The 26,932-nt window shown below is 38.7% G+C and overlaps 3 protein-coding genes across 3 annotated transcripts; 2 read left to right on the top strand and 1 right to left on the bottom strand.

Moving 5' to 3' along the window:
• Nucleotides 1–2,516: 2,516 nt before the first annotated feature.
• sys1 (SYS1 golgi trafficking protein) lies at nucleotides 2,517–5,679 on the top strand. Its single transcript, XM_053637014.1, has 4 exons — nucleotides 2,517–2,768; nucleotides 4,059–4,303; nucleotides 4,533–4,600; nucleotides 4,831–5,679. The coding sequence occupies exons 2-4, from the start codon at nucleotides 4,142–4,144 to the stop codon at nucleotides 5,069–5,071; spliced, it is 471 nt and encodes a 156-aa protein (XP_053492989.1). The 5' UTR covers nucleotides 2,517–2,768; nucleotides 4,059–4,141; the 3' UTR covers nucleotides 5,072–5,679.
• A 3,659-nt stretch (nucleotides 5,680–9,338) lies between these two features.
• Nucleotides 9,339–13,577, top strand: snrpc (small nuclear ribonucleoprotein polypeptide C). The gene is made up of 7 exons (XM_053637033.1): nucleotides 9,339–9,481; nucleotides 9,923–9,965; nucleotides 10,153–10,261; nucleotides 10,375–10,464; nucleotides 12,992–13,096; nucleotides 13,283–13,422; nucleotides 13,467–13,577. The coding sequence occupies exons 1-6, from the start codon at nucleotides 9,474–9,476 to the stop codon at nucleotides 13,405–13,407; spliced, it is 480 nt and encodes a 159-aa protein (XP_053493008.1). The 5' UTR covers nucleotides 9,339–9,473; the 3' UTR covers nucleotides 13,408–13,422; nucleotides 13,467–13,577.
• Nucleotides 13,578–22,606: 9,029 nt separating this feature from the next.
• Nucleotides 22,607–25,352, bottom strand: LOC128614553 (ankyrin repeat and SAM domain-containing protein 1A-like). The gene is made up of 4 exons (XM_053635953.1): nucleotides 25,212–25,352; nucleotides 24,877–24,948; nucleotides 23,127–23,210; nucleotides 22,607–23,019 (listed from the first exon to the last, which is right to left on the bottom strand). Exons 1-4 carry the CDS (start codon nucleotides 25,350–25,352, stop codon nucleotides 22,816–22,818), a joined length of 501 nt encoding a protein of 166 aa, XP_053491928.1. The 3' UTR covers nucleotides 22,607–22,815.
• Between the last annotated feature and the right edge of the window lie 1,580 nt (nucleotides 25,353–26,932).

The raw sequence follows: 26,932 nt of genomic DNA, 5'->3' as shown, positions 1-26,932 counted from the left end.
GGATGGTGGTATGGTCTGTGTTTTGAAAATTTGGAACTAATTTCTTAGTCTTGTTCTCACCACACCAAAAAAACACATCTTCACTGGGTCACTCTCATGCTTTCATATATCTCTTCTTGAGCAGTGGTTTCTTTCTAGCCACCTATCAATAGAGTCCTCAATTATGCAAAGCTCTTGAAATAGTTGTCTTGTGCACCTTCACTCCACTTTCAGCCACTGTACTCTGTTGGCCTCACTGAGACTATCCCTCACCAGTCTCTGTCTTGGTTTTGAGTTGAGTTTTAAGGAGCAGCCTTGTCTGGGTAGTGCGTGCATAGTGTGATGCAGCTTACACTTCCCCACTATTGATCCTACAGTGCTTTAACCAACCCGATTTCCTAAGTTATAAAATTTATCTTTAACTTTGGTAGAATGATGCTTAGTCTTCATTTTCGCACCTTTCCTTCAGACTGACAGTCTCTTCGGTGACAGTTTAACAGAGGTGTTTTATGTTCAGAAAGCAGCATTTTTCAGTATTTAGATTTTCTTTGAAATACTTGCTGACGGATAAGTAATTCTGATTTTGAAAATTCACTGTAATAGAACATGAGTTTGCAATAAAAAAATACTGTGTTTAACATTTGTTATTCAGGTAAATCTGATAAATTTCAGGTGGGCTAATACTTTTGCAAGCCACTGTATATTCATTGTACATGCTCCCTTGTAACACGTATGCTGCGTTCGATGACAACTTGTAATTCCCTTCCTACAACTAGTCAAAACCACCGAAAATGACCCCTCAACTTGAAATGTCAACTTTTCAACTTGACTCTGTAAACAGTACATACAAGTGTTCATGGCCGCACGCACTGTGAACTGTAAATAACTTACTTACTTTTAAAGTAGTTTATAGCAGTACTGGCTTTAGATCAGTTAATATACAGAATTGGTTAAATCTGTAACACTGACCATACTATTCACTGTTTTGAGAAACTACTCACCATTATTAGAGTTATCACTAACGTTATCTGATTAGCTTGTTGGTAACGCTACTCGCTGGTGACCTTGCCTTGTTGCTAAGCTACACACTATTGTCTGCTGTTTTAGCAATTTAAGTCCAGAATGTTACATGAATGTTTAAAGTTCACTATAGTACAACAGTACCAATAGCTATTCAGGCCTGTAACTGTAAAAGCAGTTAGCTTTACATGCTCTGACAGAGAAAACAATAGACACACTTTCTTAAGTAGTATATTTTACTTGAGTGATCTGAACTTTTAATATGTGTACATAATTACATTTACAAGAAAAAAAGACTCATTGAATTTTTATTTACACCTTCAAATTAAAATTCTTGAAGGTCTCTTCTCTCACCTAGTCCAATGACTGAATGCTCCCACACATTTTATTTACATTTCAGTATATACCATCTAATCAAGTTCATCAAAGTAGGAAAAAAAACATCAAGAATTGTGCCCAATCATCATCCACTGTAATAATTAATTGGTCTGCAGTGTGGAACCTGATGATGAGCTATCCTGGTCCTACCGACCTCAGTAAAAAAATATATATATATGCTGGAGTAAAGAAAGGCTCATAAAATGAGATGTACTTTCAAGTCAAGTCAAGAGGGTTTTTATTGTCATTCCTCTATATCAGAGGTTCTCAAACTTTTGAAACTAATGCCCCCCCCCCCCCCCATATTGTAAGAGACCAGGTATAATGATTATCTGTTCTATATAAATTCTATCCATATGTAAGCTAATCTATAATCTGTTTAGATAGATAGTATATAACTGACAGGTATGAAACATGAATGATATAAAATGTTTTTGAACACTATAACTACTTTGAACAAGAGAACTAGGTTGTAATAATGTGTACTATTTTACATGTAAAACATGTTGCATTCCGTTTGTCTAGCATTTTAAAAACATTCTCATATGAATGATGTAAATTGGGACGAAGGGAATTTCGTTATCCATGACATCGTTAAAGGTGAGAGTGCAGCGGTAAAGCAAGACCTTGGACTTGCAGCACAGTACTGGTGACATTTGAAAAGTCACTAAGGTTTGTCCAAAAAGTCGCTAGATTTGTCGTTAGGCGCTTTTTATTTATTTATTTATTTATTTTTAAAGTAAAAAAAGAAAGAAAGAAAGAAAGAAATAGTTAAAAGGGGTCTGTAAAGTGGTACAGAGGGAGAGGGAACGTGGGGTTTTTCATTTATGCTTCTAGCATGACTAATTATGTATTTTGACTAACTGTGACTATGCATGAAAACTATGTATTTTACTAATGAGCAATATTTACCATTAGCTTCGTTACATTTATATTTACATTTATTTATTTAGCAGACGCTTTTATCCCAAGCGACTTTCTTCATTTGTAAGTTGCTGTGGATAAAAACGTCTGCTAAAGGAATACATGTAAATGTAATGTTGCTCATTAGTAAAATACATAGTTAGTCATGCATATGACAAGCAAACCTAGAGAGTGAATTGTGTTTTTGGTTTTGAATAAGTTACTTTTCACAAGAAAACGTCAGTTGATAATATTTTTTTATCGTAGGTGTGCATTTGTCAGGACTTTTATTTTGGAATATTTGGTTAACCGGAAGCGTGGCTGGTGCTAGTTTCACATTGCTTTGTTGACATTGCCACTTCTTCACTCAGCCTCGTCGTCAGCCGTTCAGAATATATGATTGTGTAATGCTATTAGAACTTTAGAGGAATTTTTCCTAGTTCATTTTGGGGATTGATATTTAGACTCCGATGCTAGCGATGGTGCGGGTAAGTAAAGCTCTCATGATAAACAGTTATGGGCTGGCGAGAAGTGTGTCAGTCGCTAGCCTACACCTTAGACAAGCGGTTAATGTTAATTTGGAAAGCTGGCAGTTGTCTCTGTAGCACTACATCACACTCTACTTGGCCTGTTGTGATTAAAAATATAATAGAAACATGTCATAGCTCAAATAAACTGTGTAAGGTAGTCTAATTCATCCAACATTCTCTTGTAACTAGGACAGATTAATTACTGCTAACGTTAGCAGAGAACATGGGAGCATAGGAGCAAAGGCTCCTACAACAGGCACTTTTTTATTTTAAATATTCAGTTTCAGGATAAATATTAATAAAAATTACTTTAGTGAATGTTCTTAGAGAATTTGAATTCTGTATTGCAGTAGAAACCCCAATCAATGCTTACACTTACAATTCTTTCATACTAAAATGTACATCAGTCCTGTTCATATATATTTTACATTCATCGGTAGAAATTACAGCTGGGGTTCTCAAACTATTTGCAGCCAGAGAGGCTTTTAACTGTAAAATAAATTCCACCGATCCCCATCAGCACAGGCTTAATTTTAAACATAATATAAACAACTATTTTAACTGTTCAAATGTTGTTGTTTTCTTTATTTCTGAACTTTATACAGATTATATATTATGTTCAAGTGATTATTATTTATAGTGTGACATACTTGGATATTGAAGTTCGGATGAAATGAATTCAATTCAGTTTTCTAGTCAGTATACATTTGTATGCTCAAAAGTATGTGGACACTTGACCATTACATTCATATGGGCTTGTTGAACATCCCCAGTCCAGATTTAGTCCACCTTTACTGTTATTAACCTCCATTCTTCAAGGAAGGCTTTCCACTAGGTTTTGGAGCATGGCTGTGGGGATTTGTGATCATTAGTGAGATCAGGCAGTGATGTTGGATGAGGAGGTCTGGGGTTTAGTCAGCCTTCCAGTTGATCCCAAAGGTTTTGAGTGGGGTTGAGGTCAGGGTTCTGTGTAGGTCACTCAAGTTCTTCCACTCCAACTTTGGCAAACCTTGTGCTCATGGAGCTCCTTTGTGCACAGGGGCATTCTCATGCTGGAACATGTTTGGGCCTCTTAGTTCCAGTGAAGGGAAATCTTAATGCTACAACATACAAATGTACCCCCTGGCTATGCTTCACAGACCAGTGGTTCTAAATTGTATCATCACTTCGTCATGAACAACATGCATCATGTTTTATACTGCAATCATATATGTACATTGAAAATGAATTTTCTTTCCTGATCTGCAGCAGAGCCTGCTTTGGGTGACAGAGTGAAGATCTGGGCCACTCATGGTCTTTGTCTTGAGTTGATTTGTGGTCCTCACTTGAAGATGGCCAGTCAGTTCCGCAGCTACATTTGGGATCCAGTGCTCATCATCTCCCAGATCATCCTAATGCAGTGCATCTACTACAGCTTCCTAGGCCTGTGGCTAGCTGGCGTGGATGGACTTGTGCACACCAACAGATCTCTCGGTCAGATCTTCAGTTATGAAGTAAGTTTATTAAGCCCAGAGAGGAGAGTTTTGCTGTGTGGTCTCAAAGCCACAGACATTTAATCACCATAATCACCAAACAATACAGAATATTTTGAAACATGATACCGAGATATGTAATAAATACTGAGAAATGAAAGTATTAAAAGTTATACAGTCAGTTTTAACCAGATTTGCTTTCACTTTTGAAATTATTGCTTTGCCTTTTTTTTTCAATCCATTTTTAAAGATCCTCGGTTTTTCAACGACACACGGACGACTCTCAATGATGGCATTCATTCTGAACTCTCTCACATGGTGTGTGGCCTTTATTTGAAGTGTCTGATTTATATTGTGCTTTATCCAATAGGACTGTTACGTTAATTCAAGATTTTTATTTGTCACATACAGAATTATATACCGTATACAACTTGAAGTGAAATGAAAACCCAGTGCCCTTATTTAAAAATACATTCTAACTCTAGAGGGCTTGACCTAATATCTCTGTGTACTGAACTGAATGTATATGTATCTGGGTCTCTTGGCAGTGCTCTGGGCTTGTGGTTATTCATCCGTCGGGGGAAGCAGTGTTTGGACTTCACAGTCACGGTGCATTTTTTCCACATGATTGGCTGCTGGATCTATAATTCTCACCTGCCGGCTGCTCTGTCATGGTGGCTGGTTAATGTGGCCTGCATTGCCCTCATGGCAGTCATAGGCGAGTACCTGTGCATGCGGACAGAGCTCAGGGCCATTCCTGTGAATAGCGGCCCCAAATCCAACCTGTGAGAATCTCTGTAATGGACAGACAGTGCATTCAGAGCAGCTTTGGGCTGCGAATAAGCTGGGCAGACATGATTTAATCACTTGGCATGTTGAGCTGTGTTCAGTGTTAACTTTTACTACCACTGGCAAAGGGGGATGTAAACAGAATCCAAGTATTGACTGAAAACAGACACTTCCTCTAAGATACCTTAATTTTCATCACTTAAGTTTTTCCATAATCATATAAAATACTTTTTGGCTAAGTGGATGTTTGTCATGCTTCTGAAACGGAGGCTTGAAACCCCAGAATAATGCATAACTGAATCCTGAGATAAACTGTTTCATTGCACTTTTTTAATCTTAATTTTCAAAAGACTTTTTGAAGCATTTGGGGTTGTTGTATGCAAATAGACACTGAAGAACAGAGCTGATTCTTTAATGGAAAATAAATATATGTTCTGTTTTTGTCCTACTGAGTAATTAGTTTTTCATTCAAAGAAAAATCTTCCTTTAACAGACTCATCTAGCAGTTATATAACAACTGAAAGATGGAATAGTTTGGCTTACATGTATACTTAATTTTGTATGTGTGTCTTGTATATGAGTGCAAATAAATTTTGTTGTTATTGTCATGAATTGTAATTTACCGTGGCAACATAGAAATTTTACCACATCTCCTTAAAAACATTTACGAACGTCTGAGAGATAAGATTCCACCTAGCGCGAAGCCATTCCGGTAATGCCTAGAGACAGTTGACAGGAGGATCTGATGATTCACATGTCAAAGGCAGCAGAGAGGTCGAGTAGGATGAGGACAGATGATCTAGAGGTTGATCTTGCTTCTGGTAAGGCTTCAGTGATGGAAAGCAGAGCAGTCTACATGGAGTGACTGCTTTTGAAGCCAGATTGCTTGGTGTCCAAGAGGTTGTTCTGTGTGAGAAAAGTGGAGAGTTTATTAAAAACAGCTCTTTCAAGGGATTTGGACAGAAAAGTTAGGTGGGAGACAGGTCTGTAGTTGTCAACAGCAGAAGGGTTAAGTGTTGTTTTTTTTGAGGCAGGGAATGTGCCGGTGTCTAAAGTGTCCGTAGTGTATGAATGGGTGTGTGAGTGTGCGTGTGATTGTGCCCTGCGATGGATTGGCACCCTGTCCAGGGTGTACCCCACCTTGTGCCCGATGCTCCCTGGGATAGGCTCCGGGTTCCCCGTGACCCTGAAAAGGATAAAGCGGTAGAAGATGGAAGAAGATGGATGGAATGTGCCGGTGGAGAGGGATGCGTTAAAGATGTGTGTGAGTGCAGGTAGTAGCGGGGAGAGATGGACTGAAGAAGGTCAGGAGGGATAGGGTCTAGAGGACAGATTGTAGGATAGCTAGACAGGAGTTTTGAGACATCAGTCTCTGAGAGAGAGGAGAAGGAGGACAGTTGAGAGTTACTCATAATCATTAATTACTAGGATGTGCATTCTGCCCAACCAAACATAGTTCTGGCATGAATAGGTACAATATTGGCCAAGAAACTATCATGTATGATGTACCACCAAGCTTTTGAGATTTGCCAAACAATATTTACTGTGTAAAAGATATACAGTGCTTTGCATAAATCCCTCCTCCATCCCTTGAACTTTTATACATTTTAGTGTTGCAATCTGGATTTGAAATTCACTGAAACCACATAATTATCTGAACAAAGCCTACCTATGTGCAAGTATTACATGATCTCAATGTAAATACACCTGTTCCAATAAAGGCCTAGAGTTTGTAAGAGAACATATCTAAAAAAATTTTTTAAAAATGCATCATGAAGGCCAAGGACAAAGTTTTGGAAAAGTATCAATCAGAGTTTGGCTATTTAAAAATCCCAAACTATAAATATTCCATGGAGCACAGTCCATTATTAAAAATGTAACAAATATGGTTCAATGAGGACTCTGCCAAGAGGAAGCCAAAGGTCAATGACTGGGTGGGCTTTAAGGAAGAGTTGTAAGAAGAAGAATCCATTATCGGGAAAAAACAAACATATGAAATCCAGTTTGGAGTCTTAGGAACTATGGAAAATGTTCTCTCATCTGATGAGACCAAAACTGAATGTTTTGGCCTTATCACAAAGCACTATTTTTTAGTACAAACCCAAGACTGCTCATCACCCTGAGAACACCCCGAAGTAAAGCACGGTGGTAGTAGTGTAATCATGCTGTGATACTATTCCCACCAAGCAAGGATTAGAGCAACACTTGGACTTGCTAGAGAGCTATTGTCAGAACTGGACCCTGACATTCAATCTGGCCAAAACCAAAATTGTAATCGTCCAAAATGAGGCCAGGTCTCATGAAAACAGGCCTCTAAGAAACACCACCATAGCGCATTTGTTACACTCTGATTACCTAGGACTCTGGAAGTTTTGATCAGGCAGTGAATACACTAAGAGAAAAAGCATGAAGAGCTCTTATGCAATTAATAAAAACTTCCACCACGTAGACATCCCAATTAAACTCGGTGCAAAATCTTGTAATGTGTATCGACAATGTCATTACTACTATTGCTCTAACGACTATATTAGTCCCTGCATGCAAAATTCTGAATATCCTAACGTTCCAAGAAAAACACCAGCCAATGCATGCAGGGCTTCCGAATGAGGAAGATTCCCATTGGTCATACCTGTACGAAAAAGAACACAAAAATTTTGGAAGCACACTACCATATGAAGCACTAAAAACCCAAGAGCTCAGCCCTACAAATCAGTCCTCTCTATTAACTAGTCCTAGAAATCACTAACCACTAACCCAACTTACCTACAGCAGCCTCAGACCAGCAATGCTCTCCAAAGTCTAATTAGAGACAACCAAATTATTAAACGATCAGAACAGCATATCTTGAGAATTGGGACAGCCATATCTAATCTCAGTCCAGATTAGACTGCTATTGGGCCCTAAACGGAGAATATGAATGGTCAGAGAATCTCTTCACCGTCAGAGATACAAAACAGAGACAGATGTTGCTCAAGTACAGGCTGAGAGACCACAGTCATTCTGGGGAGAAGGAGAACCTGTATGTCTAGCAAACTGAGACTGTGTGTGTGCACTGTAAGAGCAGTGAGGCTGAGACAGATGTGAACCTTCTCCTCTGCTGTGAAAAAATATCAACACAAATATAATTTTCACTGATCAAATTATACACACAATTCCAGACTTCAACAGAAGACGAGAAATTCAGGATCATCTTAGGAGAGGAACACACTGCAACCTTCGCTGCAAAATATGTTATAGAATGTCACAGCCTGAGGGACAATGAGACACTGAATGCCCTGAGCTCATTCTGTAGTGAGATCTTTATTACATCTAGATTAGTTATTTGTCTGTTTGCTGATTTATTTATTTTCATATGTATGTAAGTGTTAATGTAATGATGTGTGTGCATTTGTGTGTTACATGAGCATAGATACTGGTAATGTTACAATCTGTACTGTTATTTACACGCTTTGGCAATAATGTGACATTCATGCTAATAAAGCACTGTTGAGAAATTGAATCGAACTGAATTAAGTAGGGGACCATTGCAAAGAGTGGTCAAGAGTAGGGGAATAGAACATACACTATATGAACAAACATTTATGTACATCTAACCATCACAGCCATGTGTGGACCTTTCCCAAACTGATACCACAAAGTTGAAAGCACATAACTGTATAGGATTGTACAGGGGCCTGTTCCATATAGGGGCCAGTTCCATATAACAGCCAGTTCCTGTTCCAGCATGACAATGCACCTGGGCACAAAGTGAGGTCCTCGGAGACATGCTTTGCCAAAATTGGAGTGAAAGAACTTGAGTGGAAGAACTACAAAATATCTCTGTATCAACTCAAACCACTATTTCCACGAATGACCTTCTGTAATCGCTTCTTCTTCTTCTGCTTGTAACATTTATTTGCGGTTGGTGGGCCAGCTATCGCCTCACTACCGCCACCGACTGGACTGGCGCGTTAATTTGAAGGGGAACAACCCTTAAATTGGCCTAACTAACCCTGTTTCTTTAAGATGTTTTAGATCAGTACTACACACACACACACACACATTATATATATATATATATATATATATATATATATATATATATATATATATACACATTTATATATATAATTTTGGAGTAAGCTTTGTTCTAAACGCGCGCAAGACTTTGCCCCTCTTTTGAATCTACTTCCAAAGCTGTCACGTGATCAGGTACCGACATGGCCACGTGTTTTTGTTTGGACGAATCAAGCACCGGTACAGTGTTTCGAAGCGCGCGCGCGTGTATGTTACTGTTCAGTATCAGGATCACAGTACTAGTTGCTCCTCCTGTCCGCCTGGTGGCGCCGACGCACTCTTTATCGAGGCAAGAGCAACTCCTTGAACATCCGGTTAGGGTGCCACATTTTATTTGCCCGTGAAGATGCCGAAGTAAGTTTAATTAATGCTGTTTCTTCTTATAGACCATCAACTGAAATGTGTGTTTGTAAATAATAATGTTATGTTCTCTGCTTCGGCGACGAGCCTGCATTAAACACGGGGTTTAATGTCTGAGTAACGAGCTCGCATTCAGCTCTCAGTCAGTCTTACCGCTAGCTGGATATCTCACTGTTTACCTCGCTAGCTGTGTCTATTGTTGGTTCACCTAAACGCACCACAGTTGTATTAGCGTGTGTATTTCGGTTTATTTTTTCGCATAACGTAAATATTTTTTTGCTAGATAAACCTAATAAGTTAGCATTGTTACCTTAATTATCTATCTGCTGATATTTGTGTTAGGTTAGATAGGAGTGGAGGCTAACTTGGCGAGCAGGTTTCATGTCTGTCATTCAAAAAAAAAAACTGCATCTTTACACACTGTTCCTCTATCAGGTTCTACTGTGACTACTGCGACACATACTTAACGCACGACTCGGTACGTTTTTGCATATTTGTTGTAGTAATTCATTTAAAATGCACTAGAGGAGTCTGTGTGTGTATGTATATGTGTATGTATGACTATATAATTAATCAGAAACGTCTATAAGCTGCATGCCTTGAGTAGTAATACAGCAATAACTGACATTTCAATAACCCAAATGTTGAATCTTCTGTTTTCTCAGCCGTCAGTAAGGAAAACTCACTGTAGTGGACGCAAACACAAAGAAAATGTGAAAGACTATTATCAGAAATGGATGGAGGAGCAGGCGCAGAGCCTGATAGACAAAACAAGTAAGTACTTTGTCAGTCTTTAGACCTGTTTTTGGAGTTTAATCAGTCAGTTAGTGCACACAATGGGGGGGGGGTGTGTGTGGATTTATAAATGTTTTTTATGTGTATTGCAGCTGCTGCTTTCCAGCAGGGGAAAATTCCACCCACGCCATTCCCCGGCGCTGCCCCTCCGGGTGCATCCCTGCTCCCTCATCCCAATATCAGTAAGTCCTATAAGAACAATAGCATTGTGACATTACCTGTGATAATCCAATTATCCACTAAAACATGCATCACAGGTTGGGCTGGGTATTGTGACCAATTTTGTGATTCGATTCTTATTTATATGGTTTTGATTCAGTATCTATTAGTTATCAATACTTCATTTAAAATGTTAGTTTTAATATAAACGCAGGTAACGGAAACCCTCCTACTTGGCTATATTACTGAAATACACATTTACATGAACAATAGGGCCCACAGAATTATATTTAATTACTTTTTACTTTGAGTAATAAACATTGTAACAAGAAATCATAAATATGTGCATACAATGCACATAAGTTAAGCACAAACTACACACACAACTGTAAAAAATAAAAACGTTGTAAATGTGCAACAATGAAATTCATCAATAACTTTGTTTAAGAAATAAAACCCTTTTCAATATTCAAAACGAGAGGCGAACTACAGATAATATTTCTCTCAAGTAAAACACGCGCATTAAGAATATCGTTTTGTTAAATTGAAGATCGATTAAAATCGGAGAATCGATATTTTTTACCAAGCCCTAATCACAGGTTTCCACTAGTTCCTCAAAAGACACGTTATTTTCTAGACCCACGGCCCCATGAGTAGATCACGATAACTACTTTTGTTGGACGACATTGTCCCAGAAATAATTACGATAAATAATATCATCATTTTATGCCACTGATATAATGATAATATAACTGCATAATAATGCAAGTACACCCTTTTAAAAGAGCAGTGAACTTCTCATTTTTAGGAATATTCGGACAGCCTTAATTATAAGGCCAAATTTATGGGTCAAGAGAGACGTGTCTCTAAAAATAAAAAAAATTATATAAAGGGAATGGCTCTTCTTCATCTAGCTTATGGACAGTCCAATCTGAGTCTAAAACAAGCATATGAGGATTCCATTCCAATTTAATCTTTGGTGCATCTGTACAATCCGACATGTATGTAGTCATAGTGCATGCCAATTTGAGTCTACCATTTGGATAACTTGGAAAAAATGTCTGTTGTAATTAGAGTAGAGAAATGTAAGTAGTAATGATAAATGTAATAATGTTGAGCACAACTGCACAAACAAACCTTGTACCAAATTTTTAATTCAGGGGGTTGTTATAAAAATTTATTCCAGCACTACTTCATGTCAGATGCATTTTTATAAAAAAAAATTTTGTTGGCTTTTCAGTGTCTAATTTCTTTCAGCATTTTGTTTGTGAAATAAGGTTTTCTTTATTTGCTAAGGATGGAAACTTTGCTTTTCGGTCACATAACTACCTGTAGGTCTGGTTGGAAAACAGCTTTATGACAGAATAGCACGTTTAACTGTCTTGGTTTGCAGCAGCTTTGGACAAAAGCATCTCGGTTTCTCTGAAATTTATTCCTGACTACTTTCCTCGTGCCTTCCTCAGACTTTGATAACTGGCTGAATGCTTTCTTTGTATTTCTTCACTATTGCTACATCTGCAGGTGCGTGATGCACATAAATAAGATGTATAACAAGGTAAACTGGGTGTCAAACACACGAAATGTAAATAAGAGACTAGTGGGTAGGAGTTTGCTTTCATGTGTTTAAAGCTCATTGCATTGTTTGCACTCAAATCACTGGCACTTTTGATGTCATTAAAAGTATTCAGCAATACTGCTGAGTAAATCCATATATGCATATAATTAGAACAAATAAGAGAGAAAGTACTATTAGAGAATAGTAGTGATATTAAAATGGCAATAAGACTACCATTATAACAGTAGTTGGTTTACTGTGAACCCTTAAAGTTGTATAGCAAGTAATAAATGCATAGTGTGACCCTGTTGTTGGATGGAACTTATATATTTACCCTGGGACTGTTGAAACAAATTTTAATATTAAACACGTGTCATAGGCAAAAATACACATTAGAATGTTTAATATCCCAAATTACATGTTTAGTTGCCTAATGTACATGTGTAGAAACCTTTTTGCCCAAATTACCCCTGGTGCTTGACATGAGAAAAGAAATCAGGCAGTAGAGTGCAGTAGATTGAGGATACACATGATAACGCTATCTTGTGCAACATTTTTTTCAAGTTCAAATGTAGGACACTTGGTAACGCTGGCTAGTGAATCAAAGTGACCCACTCCAAAGAACCTCACCTTCCTTCTTTCACTCATGATATGTTGACTAGTCTGTACCATGAGGAGCCTCAGTGATGGATTGTAAAACCAAAGAAAACACTGCTTACCTTCTTGCTCCTAAATATGCAGAACACAGCGTTCGTCTTCCAAGTTTATGCCAATGCAAACGTTTAGGTGCAGAACGACCTCTAAATAAGATTTGAATATATCTGAACGCTAAATCTTAAGTGACATTTCAGTGCAGTGTGATGCAGGAATTGACAGCCCTAATAAACATTTACACTAAAGTGTAGACTGGGCCTAATGTTGTGTTTTTTTGCATGAGAAAAGTATTTATCAACGTGTTAGTGTTCATCCACTGACATCGAGTGTTTGGATTATAGGTGGACCACCTAGGCCAGGCATGTTACCAGCTCCTCCAATGGGTGGCCCTCCAATGATGCCCATGATGGGTCCTCCTCCGCATGGCATGATGCCTGGTGGTCCAGGTAGGAAGACTTAATGTTAACAAGTATATACTGAGTTCCTTCACCCCAACCCTGTAAAAAAAAAAAATTCACTATATACACAGTGGTCTTATCATTATGATTTATAGATATATCTAATAAAAGAATCAGTTAATTAAGATATCTATGGTGTCCAGGTTTGCAACAATGTCCTTCTGCTTTCTGCAGGCCCAGGTATGCGGCCCCCTATGGGTGGACATATGCAAATGATGCCAGGCCCCCACATGATGCGACCTCCTGCTCGGCCAATGATGCTCCCTGTAAGACCTGGCCTGGCACGACCAGATCGATAGAAATGTGAATCATATGAATATGAAATATGAATCATTCCCCCCTGGGGAATGATTCATATTTGTTAATTAGGATACAGTACATGTGATCGTCCAAGCCAGATTGGTTTAAATTTTAGTGTTGGAACATTTTTTTAGGACTGTTTTCGCAATAAAATAAAAATACAAACTCAGATATGCCTCTGCTAATTCGAATTTAAAAGAAAAATATCCAGCATCAGTAACTAAAGTTGGGATTTACTTTTTTCTCCCCCAAGCATTAGAAGATTCCAGAATGAAGTATGGAAAACATAATTAATTTGCTTAATAGGTGACACAAAAGAAGTCATTAAATTTTATTAGGTCATTTATATTGATGTGACAACTAAATGAAAGAATTATGAACATTTTATATAACATTTTAGGTTAGTCCCCAAAATAGACATGGTTATTTAATTCAAGGATACAAATGCTACAGCATTTGGCAAGTTTCTATCTTGACATCATATCCAAATACTCAGTGTAAACAAAATAAAGTGCAAGCGACATATAGAAAATGTAAGTGATTTATGAAGAGAGGGACATGCTTTTTTTTCCCCTTCTTTTTTTTTGGTTTTGTTTTTAAGTTAAATGTCCCATCACATCAAGAATAATGAGTAACAACTTTAAGGTAAATGCTTATTTTCTGTCATTTCACAGTGTGATTAAAGTTGAGTACCTCCAGCTAAAGCCATTTTGTAGATGTTGCACAGTGTTCATTCAGAATTGAATGACAGGAATTATATTTGCCAGTCAGCTCTGATTCAGGTGTACATTTTCAGCTCTACTCTTAACATTTTCAATATTTTTGGCTCACATTACAAAAAATCCATCCAAGCAATTGTTAAAGCAAACATTAAGTAAACAAAATCCTCACACCTTTTATTGTAGAGTGAGTCTTGAGTATAAAGAAGATATTTTGCAGTTCTCAATCTTCATGTTGTGTCTGGAAGTTCCCTATATCTAAAAGCCCACGTTAAGGACTGTAACTTATAATTGATCACACAGAGCTTAATACTAAGATCCTATTCCAGTTTCTCCAAAATATCCTATTTGATTTCTTATTAAATAGTAAACAGTATGTTTATTCAAACAAATAAAAGACTAGCATGCTGTGGTTGTTGTACGCACAGACCCACCTCACAACCAAATGCACAAATCCTCATTGCGAATTTGTCTAAACTCATCAAAGGAGAAATCACACAGTACTGGATCAATCTCATGCTGCAATTCTGTGCCACTGAATGATTGACACATCTTGTTCTCTCATTCGCTCACGTTATGATTCACCTGATTTCCACTTCTATTCACACCTTGGTGTCCGGAAACTTGAAAGGTGGAGTCAGCTACACAGGAAGAAATATATTTGATTTCAGAAATATGAATTTATCCTTGGGTATCTAAATGAATTGTTTTTAAGTGTCTAGCATTATGGGCATGTATTTAACAGTACAATTCTGACACATTAAAAATATTATTCACATGAGCACAGTGATGAGACAGAATGCAATGCGATGGGCTGCACTGTCAATGAGAGGCATATTAGGTAATGAAAGCAACCCAACGGTGACAAACAAACGAGAGGCGGATGGAGGGTGAGTGGTGCCATGTAAATGTAATGATCATGGAGTTGAGGATATGTAACATGTTCATGAAGAAAATCTGTTTTAACAGTCTACCTCAGAGGCAAGCTTGAGCATGACTAACAGCCCAACACATACAGAACATTCACAACAGGAACATTCACAAACTGAATTATGAAGAGTAACTTGAAGTGTATTAAATGCTACTTGTAAAAAAAAAAAAAAAAGAGTTTTCAGTCTAATGAAACAACCCACTGGGATGTTTCTTTTCAAAAAGGCATACAAATATAAAGGTTTTCTGCCATCTGTATCAGTTGGAATTGCCTTGTAGGAATGAATCAAGGTGACGATTTGTATTATAACATTCACCAGGCCAAGGGACTTTCATTTTAAAGTTCTGACCTGATAAGGTTGCTGAAATCAGTCACAAAATGTGAAGATGATACAAGTTCACTTCCTTAGACTCATGACTATTAGAGACTGAAGAGGAAGGGGGGGGAAAGGCTTCCACATCTTGTGGACTTCTATTCCAGTCACACTGAAGCTAAAATTGTATGGAACATTATTCTCTTGGTCCGTTCCCTCCACTGCCCCAGTTCGCTCCAGTTCTTTATCTTCGTGTGGTAGATAATTGAATTCATTATTATCCTGAATTTACACCTAATATGAATTCTGAAATATTTGATCTGTTTCCACCATCTCTGATTGAGCTAAGCAGGTCATATTGACAAAACAAGCAACAATTTTAAGAAAAAGCATGAACACATATGCACAAATGCCGTATTTACTAAGTGATGTTACAATGTACGAATACAATACAAAACTGCTTCAAACCGTAAGTCATTCATATTCATGCTGCAATTTATCACACTTAGTCATAGCCCTGGAAGTGCCACATATATGCTAAAGTAAGGAGGAAGAACAATGATTATTAATGCAACCAACATCATCATCATGATTTATATATATATATATATATATATATATATATATATATATATATATATATATATATATATATTTATTTTTTTTAAAACAAAAAACAAGACCATAACTGGGGAATTGGGACCCATATTTGTGCTGTGCATTTGAACTTTATCAGGCCTCTGACCTGTTTCCATCTTTATTATTGCATTCCAAATCCCAAGCTATGTTTTATGCAAAACTGGAACTGAACAGGTGTGTTGACAGTTGTATGTTTTCCAGTAGGACAAAGGAAGGTAGGAGAGAGGAAGTACTGGGTGTGAATTGTGAACAGTGAACTGTGCACTGGTGTAGAAAAAAAAAGTGCTACAGAAATATGGGGCAAGCTAGAAATAATCAGCAGTGGAGGTGGAGACGGATATAGTGTTTGAGTGCAGAATGTGAGGAATTTGTTACACATTTGCATCTACAGTGGTGATGAACTGTATGTTTGAAATTATGTTTGACACTGGTACGGACAGTATTGCTGTTCCATACAAAAGTTTTGTTGCTAACGATGCCTAATTCGTGTCTGTCAGAAAGAAGAAATATCTAAATGGTACAACTGCATGATAAGACTGGATAAACAGCTACACTTCAGCTTGTGCTCATAGGCTTCACGGAGGCAAAATCCTTTGATATGAGAGGACTGCTAACATTCAGCATTGTGATACAAAAAAAGTGTCTGAAAAGTCAGGACTGCACAGACCATCAGATTGAGAATTTTCAAGGAGGGCAACTGGAGGGCAGTGTCCAGAAAGTCTAGACAGAAAGTCAAAATGGAGAAGATGGCAGAAGGCTCTCCAAGAAGACTACAAAGGTGAGTTAGAGAGAGAGAGAGAGAGAGAGAGTGAGTGAGAGAGCAGGGAGCAGAACTTGCCCTGAGGGAGGCTACAATTCACAGTGAGAAGGCACAGGGCACTACAGTTCTCTCAGGGGGCTTAACAGGGCAGCTGGTTAGGACAGTTGTCCCCGCTTCAGAATATGGTGGTCTCGTACTTGGCACTGCAGGCCGGCCTGGAGGGGTCACGTAGGTCAACGTGCCAGCTGCTGCCCAAGGACTGCACATCTGTCTCCTGCTCGATGGGCTCCATCTGCCAGGGAGGAGGGAGGGAGGGAGGGAGGGATGAGACTGCAAATGCTCACCCACCACATGTGCCATAGAATGGGCATGACGCAGGAGAAATCACAGTGAATATTTACAATTGCAAGCTGGATTTGGCACATTGTCAACTGAGATATTGTGTGACCATTCATTCTAATACTTTTGCTTACAGGCTTATTCGCACTGAGAAGGTTTCTGTACTGTAATTTCGCCTTTACAGACTTTAAATTTTCTGAAAGTATGTGCTTTTCTCATTTTCTCTGTTATGTTGATTTTAAAACTAAGATTTACAGTGGGGGAAATTCTTTTTTTTTTTTTTTTTTTTTTAACTTTTTTACACTTTTTTCCTGTGTCATTCCGCTTTATTATAATCAACTTTATTTATGGACTTTAATGTTGTGAATTCTTTATATTTCCAGATTTCTTGAGTTAATACTGATGTCTGGTGAAAATTTCATTTGAATAACCTCATTAGAAATATATTTACCGAAAACAACGTTGACACGTTAAATACTTATTTCCCCCACTGTATGTTGCAGAAATCATTTTGAGTTCTGAGTAAGATAATGAAATTAAAGATTTTTTAAAATAAGATAGAAAGATTCTTAGACCTTCTTCTGGTTTTTACAATTATCTTGTTATAAATGCAAAGACAAGGCCTTAATATATTCCTCAGTTAAAAGTGGAAGGAAGCCATCAAAAATGTACTCAAGTGAAAGTAAAAGGAAAAAGATTTTTAACTGATGAAATTAAGTATTGCAATAAAATATTTTTTTTTTTTTCGAAGTGTCACTGCATCTAAATTCATGCATCTGAATCTTGGACCAAAGGGTCTACTCTTTTCCTTTTTGCATACGTATACTGTAAAGTTTATAAACCTCATTCTGAAGAACAACAAAGTCCCTTACAATGACAACCAAAAACCGTAAGAAGAAAAATATCCAAAAGTTAAATAATGAAAAGTGAAAGAAAATTAGTTAGCTGAAAATGGTCAGAAGAGGGTATGGGAAGGTATGAGGCTAGGTCAGAGAGAGAGGGAAATGGAAAGAGAGAAAGAATAAAAGAGAGTAGAACCTGAACTCCAGGGCTAACAGAGGGCAGCGGGAGGTAGGAGGGGCGGTGGGTAGAACAGATGTGACAGTAGCAGCAGTGGCATTCAGACACAGGGGCAGCCTGTTTAGGAAGGGAAGTAAGATACAGAAACATACACGTTAAAGGCCTAATACAACAAGACAGGAGAAGACACAAGATAAATCACAGGTGCCAGTTAATTATGGTATAGTGTGCACTTACAACAAAAATTTAATCATGTACACAATTGAATTCTAAGACAGTGTCAGTGCATGTATTCTGGAAACTGCCTTCAGTAGTATATCAAAACAATGTAGAAACATCTTTTTTTCCAAATTGTATCTTGTATGCTTTGTAAAGAATACTCAAATGTATTTAGGTTGTAACGCATCTAAATAATCACATATGAACAAACAAATATGACAATGGGGAAATGCTTGACAATGGGGAAATGCATGAAAGAAATGCTTCCATGTGTGGTGAAAACTGTATTTACTTAAAGCAGAAGAAGGCTAAACATGCAAGGCAAGATACCTGAAACCTGTGTCAAACTCACCTGAAAGGCAACTGCTGATGATTCGAAAGTGACAAGCAATGAGATTGAATATTGTGTATATTTGTGTTCAAGAATTCATCTGCATTTTGAAATGTTTAAAGTGACAGACAGAAAAGCAACTGAAAGCTGATCTGTTCTATAAGCAGCACAACTTCCAAAACAACAAATCCCAGTGTCTTTATGGCTGTGTGTCAAAAAAGCAAACTTTTATTGAGATGTCTTGAAAGTTATGAGAGTAAGTGATGTAACCTTTCAAAGATAACTCAACGTTGTGTTAGCTTAACACTGTGGGAAGCGCCCTCGCGTGTGACCAGTATCTGAAGCTTGTGTAACATCATGCCTATTTATAGGCCTGCTGTGATCAGGTGACGTGGCAATTAAGCGCGTCGTGTGATATAAAAACAGCACCTGTAAACCGTGCCGTCAGCCTTATTATCTTCAGCTAGACTGCCTGTCGGTCATTTGTGTAACGCTCTCAAAAAGGCTCTTCATTTTCTCCCTATCTTTTCAAAAAAAAAAAAAAAAGAAATCTCTTTACTTTCCTGTCCCTTTAAAAAAGAGAGAGAGGAAAGCATGAGTGATAAAGAATTCAGGAAGTGTGCTACGCTTCGCTCCCGATTCATCGTGGAGGAGACGGACACACTTTCTGCGTGAAGTGTCTAGGGTTTGAGCATGCCAGGGCAGCCCTCAAGAGGTCTTTGTTAACACCTTAAAATTAGGCAGCTCCGCTCGAGACTTGCTCTCTTCTCGGCTGAGGGGAGTTGAGTTTCAGAGCCTTGAGGATCTGCTGAGGCAGCCAGCCGGTTCAAGTCCTGGTGATCTCATATGGATCTGGAAAAGGAGCCGGAGACGAGCGCTGCTCTATCTCTTGCTCTGTCTTCCGGGTCCGGCTCTCCACCGGATTCCTCCTTCCACTATGGAAATAAATAAATATGTATATATTTTTTTAATTCCTCTCTGACTCTGAGGAGTCAGAAGGGTGTGCTAAAATCTGAGACCGGCTCTCAAGCATATAAAGAGCTGCTTGAAGTGATTACTAAGGCTGTATGAGCTTTTTTTCTCCCCAGTGAAAATAAATCTCCCTCACACTGCAGAAAACTCCCCTTTTTTTCCAGAAGCGAATGACAAAATATCACGTTTCTGGGGAAAACCTTACATAAGCGGTATTTATAACACCGCAATGTCTGATTATTCGGCCACCATGGGGAATGAACAGCACAGCTATTTAACTATGCTGAAGGTTAGGCAGGCAATTTAGGGGGGTGGCTTTGCCATCCAAGCCATGTAAGGCCACCGCGGCGTTGGTGGGCAAGGCCTATGCGGTAGTGGGTCTTGCTTGTGGGTCACTGCATGCAATGGCAGTGTTGCAGGCCTACCAGACAGACCTGCTGAGTGAGCTCGACATACAGCGACATTCAGCCAGTTCCTTCCCTATTGTGTTGAGTTCACCAGCGCTACTGCGAGGGAGGCACAGAAGGCGAGTGTCATATCATAGCAAACCAGTGACTACATTTCCCATCCTGCACTGTGGCCTACAAACATGGCCACCATGGACTGCAATTCCCAGAACACTCTTATTCATTCTAATCATGCACAAGACCTGTCTTGGGAGGTCACCTCGTCAACCTTTAGCTGGAACTTGGCTTGAGAGGTCGTCTCTTTGACCTTGGACAGGAACTTGGCTTGGGAGGCCATCTCTTCGACCTCGGACAGGAACTTGGCTTGAGAGGTCGTCTCTTCGACCTCAGACAGGAACTTGGCTTGATAGGTTGTATCTTAGACCTCGGACAGGAACTTGGCTTGAGAGGTCGGCTCTTTGACCTTAGACAGGAACTTGGCTTGAGAGGTCGTCTCTTCGACCTCTAGTAGGAACTTGACTTGCTGGAGCTCTGGAAATGAGACCGCCACATGAGTCTCATGCTGGAGCTCTGGGGATGAGACTGCATCGTGGGTCTCATGCTGGAGCTCTGCAGATGAGGTTGCCACGTTGACCTCTGGCTGGAACTTTGCAGGTGAGACGACCTTGTGGGTCTCATTCTGGAGCTCTGGGGATGAGACCGCCTCATGGGTCTCATGCTGGAGCTCTGCAGGTGAGACTACCTCATGGGTCTCAAGTTGGAGCTCTGGAGACGAGGTTGCCACGTTGACCTCCGGCTGGAACTTTGCAGGTGAGACGACCTCGTGGGTCTCATTATGGAGCTCTGGGGATGAGACCGCCTCATGGGTCTCATGCTGGAACTCTGCAGGTGAGACGACCTCGTGGGTCTCATGTTTGAGTTCTGGGGAGGAGGTCGCCGTGTTGACCTCCGGTTGGAGATCGGCAGGTGAGACAACTTCTCGGGTCTCAGGCTGGAGCTTTGGGGAGAAGTAAGATCAATGGACATGAAACAAAACGAGGAACAGGGTACAAATGCTTGGTATGGTGATAACACTCAATACTTCGCAAAGTCATTGTGCTGTTGTCCTGCTCTGGATGGCAGCATATGTTCCTCCAAAATGTGTACGTATCTTTCTGCATTAATGGTGCCCTCACAGATGTGCAAGTTACCCATGCCACGTGCACTGACACACCCCCATACCATGACAGATGCTGGCTTTTGAGCATGAGGCTTGGATGGTCCATGGATGGTCTTGGATGGTCCTTTTCCTCTTTGGCCCAGAGAACACAACGGCTGTTTTGTTCAAAAAGTATTTGAAATATTGACTCGTTGGACAACAAAACACGATTCCACTGTAAGGAGGAGCCTTACTATTTCAGTACTACTGTCCATCTCAGATGAAACCGAGCACAGAGAAGTCGGCGATGCTTCTGGACAGTGTTGATGGATGGCTTCTGCTTTGCAAAGTAAAGCGTTAACTTGCATCTGTGGATGCAGCGGCAAGTGGTGTTGACTGACAAAGGTTTACCAAAGTATTCCCGATGTTAGGATATCCATTACAGACTCATGACGGTTTTTAAGACAGTGACATCTGAGGGATCAGAGATCACATGCATTCAGAAGTGATTTTTGGCCTTGCCCTTTACGCACCAAGATTTGACCAGATTCCTTGAATCTTTTAATTATATTGTGCACTGTAGAAGACCAAAATTGGTCTTTCGAGAATGTTGTTCTCAAAGTGTTGGATTATTCGCTGATGCATCTGTTGGCAGATTGGCAAGCCTCGACCCATCCTTGTTCTTAAAGGACTAGGCATTTTTTGGAGGCTCCTTATACTGTATACTATGATTAGACGATTGCCTCACCTGTTTCACATCACCTTCTTATTTCAACTTGTCACATCGCTATTAGTTCTAAATTGCCCCTGTCACAACTTTTTTGGAACGTGTTGCATACATCATTTTGAAATTAACATTTACCTTCAAAAAACTATGCAGTTGATTAGATAAAACATCAAATACCTTGTCTTTACTTGTCTTGTTTTTTGTTTAAATACAAGTCAAAGTACATTTACAAATCACTCCTCTTTGTTTTTATTAGCATTTTCCCTACTGCCCCAACTTTTTCAGAATTGGGGTTGCATTTGACGTTTTCTGATGTACAGGACCTGGAGCAGCCACAGAGGCCCAGTTTGTTTCTGACCAGTTTTTTATTGACAACTGCCAAAATGTGAGGAAAACTTCACCAAATATTTCAACAAGTTTTCTGGCTTAAAATTCACTGACTCCAAATGTAAATCTTTATTTTTCTCAAAACAGTGATGTTTGTTCTCTGAAAGCATAAAAACGAAAATACCTTTGAGCCCCTCATGTATCTTGATTATTGACGGTTAATATTGGCTTTTTTTCCCTATTACTTACCATTGAGCGGCGCATGCTGTTGCGAGATGAGACTGGCCTGCTGCTCTTGGTTTCAATGATCTCCAAGTTTGCCCCACTGTAGGAACTGTGACGTCGGGCTTTCTGTGCTTGAAGAGCCATCTGATAGGCCACTTCAAACGCCTGTCCCAGAGTCAAGATGATCTCATAGGTTTGTGTCTGCATTGGAAAACAACATTGGTGAGTAGAACTTATAGGGGAGATGCAAGTTTAGGTTCATGACAAAACTAACATGGGGAAAGTCTTGATGAAAATTATTTAAAAACAGTCTTTCAGGAGGAGCCTTACTATTTCAGTATTAATTAACAATGTTTAATCCTGGGAAATGATTGTACTTATTTGGAGACTGAAGTGTGGATCTCACCACTTCAACTGTAGTGAAAACATGGCAGAAGTGGTGCCCCGACTTCAGGTCTTTTGTAATGTATGCAAAAGTGCGAAGTTCATCAGGATCCTGAGCCGCACAGGAGATGTTCTGGATCTCATGCTCTGCCACGATAGCCTACAGAGGCCACAATATTCTAGCATGAGGGCATTTTTTCACAGACTAAACCATTTTCAGTTATTCCTTGTTTTTGCATAAATTTGGAATGAATAACTTCATCCTACCTTAGAGGCTGCGTCAATGAACTTGACTCCTTTATAGGTGATGGAGAGGATTATGACAGGGCCTTTCCGGTGGTCCTTTGATTTCTTACAAACGAGATGCAAAGAGGCAGGGTGGGTTTGTAAGTGTGGTGAGCTGATTAGACTGAGCTATTCATGCTGCTATTCTGTATTAGTTAAATGAGTATCTCTGTAAAACATTGATTGAAAATAGGCAGAAAATCAGAACAGTGGATGAGGGCTGTAAACAAAAAAGCATCCAGAACATAACATTTAAAACTAATAGTTTAGATTTACTATATTACATATACAGACCCTGCAGTAGGAACTCAATATAACAAAAGTCACTACACCTTTCATTACAGAAATTCAAATCTTTTATTTTTTCAATACTTTGTAGGTCCACCTTTATTTTTGATGACAGACTCAATCCTCCCCAGTATGAAGGATATCAGTGTTGCACAAATTTCTGTAGAGATGTTCTGCCATTCTTCAGAGGCAAGTTGTTTCAGCTGCTCTTTGCTGGAGAGGTTGGGTTTCTCTACCCTTTCTCTTTAAAATACCCTGAAGGTGTTCTATTGGATTCAAGTCAGGAGACATACTTGACCAAGTTTAATTTTTTTCTTCTTTAGAAATTCTTGCATGTTTTGGATCATTATCATGCTGTAATATTCCTCTTCTGCCAAGCTTTTGGAGACTGGGAGTAATCTTGGCAGACAGTATTTTGGTATATCCACAGGCATTAGTGGTGCCATCTATAAATGTCAACTCCCCAAAACCTTTTGCACTCATGCAGCCCCATATCATCACACTCCCACCTTCGTGCTTCACTCTCGGAACTATGCATTCACTGAGGTAGTTCTGGCCAGGTTCATGCCAAACATGCTGAACCCCATCTGAGCTGAACAAATTGATCTTGGTCTCATCTGACCAAAGAATGTGCTCCCAAAATTCATCAGGTCCCAATATTTCATGTTCTTTAGCAAAATCTTGCAGTTTTGTGCCGAAGAGCAAGCAAGGGCTTTTTTCTTGGATGCCATCCATAGAGGTTGATGCTATGCAGTGTCCTTCGCATTGTCTGAGCTGTCACAACTTCGATTTCCATTGATAACCCCTGTGACAAGTCGCACAAGTAGCAAACTGTCCATGGCTTCATTTTAGAAGGATGACCAATACGGCTCTGATTAGTGGCACTATGGCTTGCTCTACACCTCCTGATTACTGCTGCAACTGTGTTTCAATTTATTTTTAGTTGGTCACCAATCTTTCAATATCCTTTCCCATCTTTGTGAAGTCTCACAATCAGATTTTCCAATTCCTCTGCCAATTCTTTTCCATGTGGACCCATGATGCAGACATGCAGATAGACACAGCCCATATGTCCAAAACTGAGAAAGTTCTGGTGTTCACAGGTCATTTTATAACCATGTTCATGCAATTAGGATCATTGGAAATCACAGTTATAGGCAATTTTGTTTCAGTGATCACAGTTTTCCTAACTTGTGTGTCAGTGATCACAGCTGTATTCACTGTTGTTTCATTGAGTTTCTACTTTGAGGTCTGTATTTTCAATATAGTCTTTCTAAAGTATTTCTTTTTGATTGTTCATAAGAGGAAATACTCTACTTGTCTACTTAGAAATAATGCAATTAGTGAGAGGTGATACAATTTTGAATCATTTTACATTTAAGTGATATTGCACAGGAATATAATTGATTTTTAAAAATATGTATATAAAAAAGATTGTGTTTACCCTTATTCTTGCACAGGCTTCCTGTGTAGATTCAATACCTCGGAGATCTCTGATTATCACAGACCCAAGATACTATAAAGACAGAATCTGTGTTAAAGCTGATCAAACACATTAAAATTTTCAGTCATTTAAGAATAAATATTTTTTTGTACTGACTTTACCTGTCAGTACAATATATATAGCACAGACAGTACAGTATAGATAACTATGAAGCTTTGTGTGGACTTCAGTTAAACCATTGTATCTTGCAAAAGGTCTCGTTTTGCATATGCTTTGCATATGTTGATATGCATGTACTGTATGTGAAAATGTTTAAAGCTACAATAATGACTTACACTAGCTTCATAGCAACAAGCCTCTGTGATGAGCTTCTCAGGATGGTGGTGCCATGTGGAGACAGTGGTGTATGTAGCAGACTGGCTTGGGGTCCGCCGGGATTCCTTGTGTCGATCTGTATGCCGGTCCTTTATAAACATACCAGTGAATGGTGAAGACAAAGCAAAAGAAATAAAAGGATAAATAAGTAAAAAAAACAATAAATCAATTAGTCAAATAAAATAGTTTTAAAAAGCACTAACTTATGTAAATATCATTCACTTAGGTTTTATTTAGTTTTTTTCTTTACCTTTTTGTATTCTTCAGTTCTTTATTTGAATGACTGATTGATGTGTTTATTGATTTATTTTTGTATTTATATGTTTCTGATTATATTCCCACATGTATTAATTTTCAGTTTTTATTCAGTTATTTATCCTTTTCTGCATTTTCAATTTCTTCATTTTTTTATTTCTGTAATTGTTTATTTATGTATCTTCTGCTAAATCCATGGTAATGTAGGGGCACATTTCTGACATTAAAGCACAGCAATCAAGCCCAAAATGGATAGCAATAGAGTGTTTAGGTGCACAAGTGAAGATACTAAGCTTTGCTCATTTGTAAGCGAACTGTGAGTGTAGTGTCATAGGCTTGTATATAGGCTATTTCCACCTGTTGCAGTGCTCTAGCAGATGCATGCCCTCACATCAGTTACAATTCAAACTTTATGAACAAAACTGTCACTGAGCACAATCTCATAGGATTAATGAACTTCATTTGATCGTATAATCCAATAAAAGGTTCATGCTGCATCACTTTCACTGTCCCATTGCCCAGTAACAAACAGCCCATGGATTATGAATGTCTGGGCTTCAACCAGTTAATTTATTTTCCTTAAACTTCCTAGTGGGTGTCATGGTGACAAACAGAGTTGGGTGTAACTAATCTAATACATTTTTCTGATAACACAGTAATGTAACACATTACATCTTAAATTAATGTAATGTGTTTTAAATACATTTTAAAATATAATTTGATTACAGTTACTGATGTCAATAAAATTATGTTAGTTGTGTTACAAATTTATTTGTTAAGAAAACAATATTAACAACAATAAGTAAAATGCATTTTTAAAATAAATCATATTTTACCCCAAATAATTCTCTACTTGGAGAGGTTTGTCACTACATAACTGAACGTCAGTAAAAGAAGATGGCGGTGTTGTAATTTTATATCTTCAGTGAACGGAGGCGAGACCAATCAGACAGGGTTTACAGGAAATACGTGGAAATACTCGTATCTTATTGGCTGACAGCTCTCAAGCCAGCCAAACACTAGCGCTCACAGTCAGTGTGAGGATTTTTTTTTTTTTCAAACCAGTAAAGGGGTTGAAACTGAAAAAGTAACATTCTCTCATGCTCAGCAGGAAAACAAGGTGTGTAAATGTTTATATGATTCCCAGTTTACGTGAACATGATATGAGCAGATCATAAGGGAAGATAATGTACTTTGCAGGGCAGTGTAGCAGCTAAAGCGATACTGTCACGAAACTTACGTAATAGAGGTTAGGACGGATACAAATGCAGTAAAAGACGTTTAATAGAGAGAGACAGGCAGACAAATCCAAATCATGATACAAGAGCATGGTCAAAACAGGCAATGGGTCAAGCGATCTATAAACAGGCATAAACTGGGCAAGGTTAGAATCCAAAATGAGAAACCAAACAATAAACATGACTCA

Source organism: Ictalurus furcatus, chromosome 11 (genome assembly GCF_023375685.1).
Source record: "Ictalurus furcatus strain D&B chromosome 11, Billie_1.0, whole genome shotgun sequence".
In the NCBI taxonomy this organism is placed as follows: domain Eukaryota; kingdom Metazoa; phylum Chordata; class Actinopteri; order Siluriformes; family Ictaluridae; genus Ictalurus; species Ictalurus furcatus.
This window is presented reverse-complemented; position numbering and strand designations above follow the sequence as displayed.